Consider the following 5,930-nt stretch of genomic DNA (forward strand, 5'->3'; position numbering starts at 1 on the left):
CCAAGGAAGCTCTCGGTCATACGGATTTGAAGAAGCTTCGATAGATTTATTGATAATAGCTTCTATAAGTAAAGGCTCAAGCTCTATCAACTAAACAAATCCTTATAATACCTCGAACATGTTTGGTATGAAGGCAGTTACTCGAGAACTTCAAAATTACAAACAAAACTAGTGTGGAAAAAGAAATGTCTTTTAAGAAGGGTAATCTTTGTAGGGTTAAAATAATTAACCCCTGACTCCATGCTGGGGGTTTTGGCGTTAAAAGGGTGTGGTGGATTTGGTCCGAGAGATTACAGTTCATCAGTTGAGTACACATTCTGGTCTTAGCATAAAATCCAGGGCAAACATTCCAAAACACAAATAAACACACAAAGTATTCATTGAAATTTTTTCATTCACATTTTTCTCTGTTATATACATACATGTAACTTATACCCGACTTGTATTTAGGTTTTGGGACTTAAATATTCTCGTTATATTTCGTTGTCTTGTTGCTATAGTGATTTTGATAAAACAAATAATGGTTTTGAAGCGATAAAGTACAAGAGAGTCATAACTTTACATTTTAATGTTGAAAGAAAAATGTGTTTCAAGATAATCGTTGCTAGAGGAAAATTATTTCAAGAAATGTCAATGAAGAGATTAGAACTGGAAGAAGGGGGTCAGTAAAGATAGCTTTGTATAATAATTTGCCTTACCGTCATCAAATCAGCATCAAAATTCAACGTTTTTTACTCTATTTTTAAATAGTTTTTTTTTTTAAAAAAAAACATTTAACACAAACTTACACAGTAAAATAGTGAGTCACAAAACACATTATTGGCTTTTCTCAATAACATTTGAAAACAATACTAAAAACAATATAGCTATTTTCTCACTACATTTTTTTTAAATTTTGGTTTACGCTCACAAATTTCAAGCTTTTCGCGTTAATCTTTGGGACAATCTTTTGAGGCGATTTAGGAAAGAAGTAATAACAACAAGAGCATACCCGTAAATGTTTAAAATATAACCACAATCGCCTTACAAACAAATTTCTTGGTCCTTATGATTTAAATGCTTTATATTTGAGATATAAAAATCGTCGTTTGAAAAACATTGAGTATTGTGAACGTAGGTTTTTTTCTTTCTTTTCATTCGACATTTTGACTTGACCAAACCTTGACATCATCGATCTCGAAACAAAATAAATATTGGTGACAAATCTCGCGAGAAACATGTCGTGCATTTCAAAACTTTTCTTCGTATCGATTTCAGGTTGTCGTAAAAACGTCTCACAACAATCAATTTCCAAGACAGAAGTCGACTTTCACCGACAAATCTCTTCCACGGAGACACAACGACGAATTTCTAACTTTTAAAGCGCCATTATTCATAGTTTTTATTCTTTGGTAGAAATTGTATGCATTGCATTATTTGACATTACAATTTGAGTTTTGGTATAGTTTTGTGTGACACTTTCGCAAATACGTGAATGGTCCACTATTGTTTTTTGTTGTTTTCAAGGGGACTGTCACTGTCATTTTTTGGTATGTCGCTGACGAGTAACACAAACAATAATACAACAATAAAATAATAATATAACATTTAAATTAATTTTGGAACAAGTCACACCACAGTTTCGTCAGATTTCACTCGCTTTGTTTTGTCCATACGTATAGACCTATTCGGAGGTTTTAATGGGATTTGATGGTAGTTATGTGGCATGGTGTATTCGATATTTTTTCGGTCTCTTTTCCTTACACAGATTTTCTTGAAAAAGTTTTTCCAAGAGCTCACAGTTTTGGCTGACCAAATCCACATACCACTCGTTATGCCTACAACAAGCGACATGAAGAGTTTGAGCATGAAAATTTCAATATTTGGCGAGGTTTGAGGACTGTAGAGGTACCATGAGGATCTGTTAAGGTATTCGTATAATAAACAGCCAATGACACACGTGGCTGGTACAGTATATAATACGGAGAAGATTCCAATTCGCACCATCAGAACCTCAAGTTTGTCGGTTTTCACACCGTCACATCGGACTTGCTTCCTGATTCTAAATAATGCCACGAATCCGGCGATGAGAAACGCAGTTCCCAGAATGAGGTAAACGATCAGAGGCGCGACTCCGAATCCTAGCAGCATCTGCGTACTTTGGTTTCCAACGTAACATATTCCTGTTAGTTCGTCTGCGTCAACGTCTCTCATTACTAATATCACAATAGTTTTAATAGCTGGAAGGGCCCAGGCAAAGAGATGGAAATAACTACTGTGAAGCTGAATAGCCTCGTGTCCCCACTTTAAACCAGCCGATAAAAACCATGTAAAAGTTAATACAACCCACCATAAAGAACTGGCAGTTCCGAAAAAATACAGTAATAAAAATACAATAGCACAGTCCGTATTTTCCAGGCCTTCTTGAATTAAAATAGATTTTCCACTTTGGCTGTCGGTATCACAGGCTATAGACTGTCTTCCTGCTAATAATCTCACAATATAGGCAATACTGTATATATTATAACACATTGATAGAAATATAATAGGTCGCTCGGGATATTTAAATCTCTGCGAGTCGATCAGAAAGGTTAATACCGTAAAGAAAGTGGACACAAAACATAAGCCGGCCCATATAGCCATCCACACATCTGCAAATAATTTATCTTTACTGGTAAACGCGTCGTTTTCTGAACACAATAGAGCACACCTTTCAGTACGGTTAATAAAAATGTACTTGGATGGATTTCTGAATTTTTCACAGCTTTTAGAATAATGTGGTGGTCTTATACTATGACCTGGAAAATCAGTGCTACTCTGATGATACTTAGGAACGTTAGGTTTTCTTGGATATGGCAGATCATCTTCGATTTCATCACCCGGTCCATCCATACACATGTGTGTTTGATCATTCCTAGCTGGAAACTTGGAACAATTTAACGCTGCAGGCCATGGATATCCGAATTCGTTAAGTACAGGTTGACAGCGACTTCGTACACTTTCACACATCGGTCGACAGGGACCGATCGGATCCATGACTTTCTCAGTACACATGGGAACGTAGACTGAACACAGGAAAAATTTGAGTTGTTTGGAACAGCCATACTGTATTAATGGTGTAAAGGTTTGTAACTGTAAACCAGCATCTTGTTGGTCTGTGTGTGCCACCAGATTGGGCATTCCAGTCACGTTATATCCCAAACCTTTACACATCTCAAACCGGATGGGCTCACACGTCCGTACATTCTCCGATCCAGATGACTGTATTCCAGGAAGTAGAGTCACTAAAACCACAACACAAAGGTTGGAAAATAAACTGGTGTAAACACCATTACTTCTCATTTTGACTGTTCATATAGAAGAATATAACACAATATCGGTTGAAAGTCTGCTGTATGCTGGCAGGCACTGGCTGTTGTTTGAAGGTATAACCGCCTAATCTCTTTCACTGCCTTTTCTTACTATCCACTATCACGAATTACCTCTTGTGGCTACCAAACTATTTATCGTCGATCCACTCATTCTTCGAGTCCTCTTATAATCACCGTTTCTATCCGATGAACTGTCTTAGGCTCGCGTACAGCCTACAAACGTGTATGATCAGCAAGCTATCGACCCGTCCATATTAAATCTGTGAGAATTTAACTCGTGGTAGCATTGAAAACAGCCAAGATCACCGGATTCCCATCGTCTGGGTTAACGCTTCACCGACCAATGAGAAGAAATGTTATTTTCGAGGGCCCCGCCTCCTTCATTCTTTCTCCACACAACTGCGCTATCAATCATAGGTTTAAGTCCTGCCAATCATTTATTTGTCCATTTCTCAATGCGATCGTTTACACTAGATGAATTTAATGTAAAGCTTTTATATTCATCTTATAATGCCTCTATTCAAGCTAGGTATTTCTTTTAAACAGCCCAATATAACCATTTTATTTTCATTTTTCAGAAATCTATTCGTGCTTTCACAGATTGTTATAATTGGATTGACAATAAGTCAAACGACAACAACACAAGTGGTCAAAGGCATCATTTTCATCACAAAGCTGCCAAAAATCACACTATTCGTTAAGTCCAATGCATACAAAACGTGAAACAACGCCTAAAAACTACAAGTCATATTTTGTTCCCATATTTTATATGAGGTGTATGTATATAAGATAGACGAGCGAGTCGTGTCCTATTTACTCTAATATATATCATACACAATGTTAAAAGCATAGTAATATAAACTTTCCTTCACCCTACTAACGAGAGACTTGCTCATATTCTGACATTTATGGTCCAATTTTATTACCATCCATTCATTGTCTCTCTCACAAAATTCTTTAAACAGCTCAATTTATTCAAGTCACTGCAGATTTCTCAAGTTATAAACTTTCTAGTTAAGACATATTTAAATAATGAGCGTATAATCAGAAGGATATTTATATAGTAGACATTTTAATAAATATTTAAAATAAAAATCCGTAGAGACACATCACCTTTAAGGGGTTGTAAAGGTTTTTTTTTTAAAAAAAAACGTTTGTTAGCGTGATATTAGGGACACTGTTAGCGTTTTATGACGTCACTATCGCAAACTGCAGATATTGCGATAGTGACGTAATCAGCTAGCGCTTAGGCTTGCTGGAACTACAGGAACTAAAGACATCTGACTAACAATTGTGCAAATCGATGCTATCAGTGTCCATGATACACATAGGTCAACCTCTAGAAAACCTCTTTACAATTCCTTTAACAGCTATCAGCCACATAAATTCAACTCTGTAGCGACAAGCAGCAGATTGTTTTCCCTCGATTAATCGCTTATCTCAAACACAAGTAACCATTTTTTGTTACGACACACTCTTATATAGACGGTATCTTTTTTTAAAAAAAAAAACATTCGGTTTGAACGTGTATTATCAGTCAAATTTCTATTCCGAGTTCTCCAATATGGTAAAGTTGAGCCAAAATCGTGCAGAAATTTTATGAGATAAGGACGGAGGTTGCGTATTTAGAATTAACAAGGCCACAGTGGCATTCCTACCATCAAAACTTTCAGAGCGAGTCCGGTTCTGACTCTCCAAAACCCCCATTCCTCCGCCCACACTAAGAACCTTGACAATTATGTGGCCCTTACTCTTCACTAATAATTCATAGAAACTGCAAAACCATTCCCAGTAGGCCTAAAGAATTACAATAAAATCCAAATTTCCACATCTAACATAAATCGTCAAAGTTGCTTTGCATGCAGCAGTTGCGGGAGTCTATGAAGAGTCACAGTTAAAGGGGCATAACTCTAGTTATTGATCTTAGCGACTTGGCAATTACTGTGATACAGTTGACAATAAACCATGTCAGATAATATCATATTTTTACGCGATTATAGGAATTCACGGTTGGGTGGAGCCATTGAAGAAGGGTAATGATATTAAACTCCTCGCCTATCGTGATACGACCTACTTATTTAGCGTCTTTAAATGAAATCTATTTCGATAACAACGCCTTTTTCTCGATTCACTAAACTTGACAAACACATTTTGACGTAGAGAGCGCATCAGCAGTAAAAATCTATTATTAGGGGTTGAATATTATCACCACTGTACACGCGCCGTATCTAAACGCTATCCCTTAATACACAATAAAAAGCGATAATAAAACAGTAGATTAGTTGAGGTGATCTAGGATAGTCACAAATCAATTAGGATCTCGGTAGAAATGATCAATAATGTAAGAGACTGGAGATGGCTAGTGCGAATTAAGTATGGCAGATGATGATGTAGATATTAGTACCCAGTCCATATGCGTAAACTGGGTTGATGTAAAGCCACCGAAACCCTAGTGATGTTCAGTTTTTCAGCTAATTTTTGTAATCATAGACTAATTTTTAAAACAAACTTTTTTTTCTTGAAACTAATCACTGCGTTCTTAACCTTTACGCATGAACTCTGGGGCCTATGACGTACTCA

General features: G+C 36.5%; 1 protein-coding gene across 1 annotated transcript; it reads right to left on the reverse strand.

The window, feature by feature from the left end:
• Positions 1–371: 371 nt before the first annotated feature.
• Positions 372–3,565, reverse strand: LOTGIDRAFT_201339 (hypothetical protein). The gene is made up of 2 exons (XM_009051914.1): positions 2,807–3,565; positions 372–2,743 (listed from the first exon to the last, which is right to left on the reverse strand). Exons 1-2 carry the CDS (start codon positions 3,319–3,321, stop codon positions 1,609–1,611), a joined length of 1,650 nt encoding a protein of 549 aa, XP_009050162.1. The 5' UTR covers positions 3,322–3,565; the 3' UTR covers positions 372–1,608.
• Between the last annotated feature and the right edge of the window lie 2,365 nt (positions 3,566–5,930).

The sequence above is a fragment of the Lottia gigantea genome (genome assembly GCF_000327385.1).
Source record: "Lottia gigantea unplaced genomic scaffold LOTGIsca_174, whole genome shotgun sequence".
NCBI classification, from domain to species: domain Eukaryota; kingdom Metazoa; phylum Mollusca; class Gastropoda; family Lottiidae; genus Lottia; species Lottia gigantea.

Bases quoted from the DNA above. Each gene is read 5' to 3' on its own strand.
- LOTGIDRAFT_201339 (XM_009051914.1), bottom strand. From the start codon at position 3,321: ATGAGAAGTAATGGTGTTTACACCAGTTTATTTTCCAACCTTTGTGTT. The intron at 2,744-2,806 runs GTATCATCAGAG...TTATTCTAAAAG, and splicing joins AGAAAACCTAACGTTCCTAA to CTGTGAAAAATTCAGAAATC.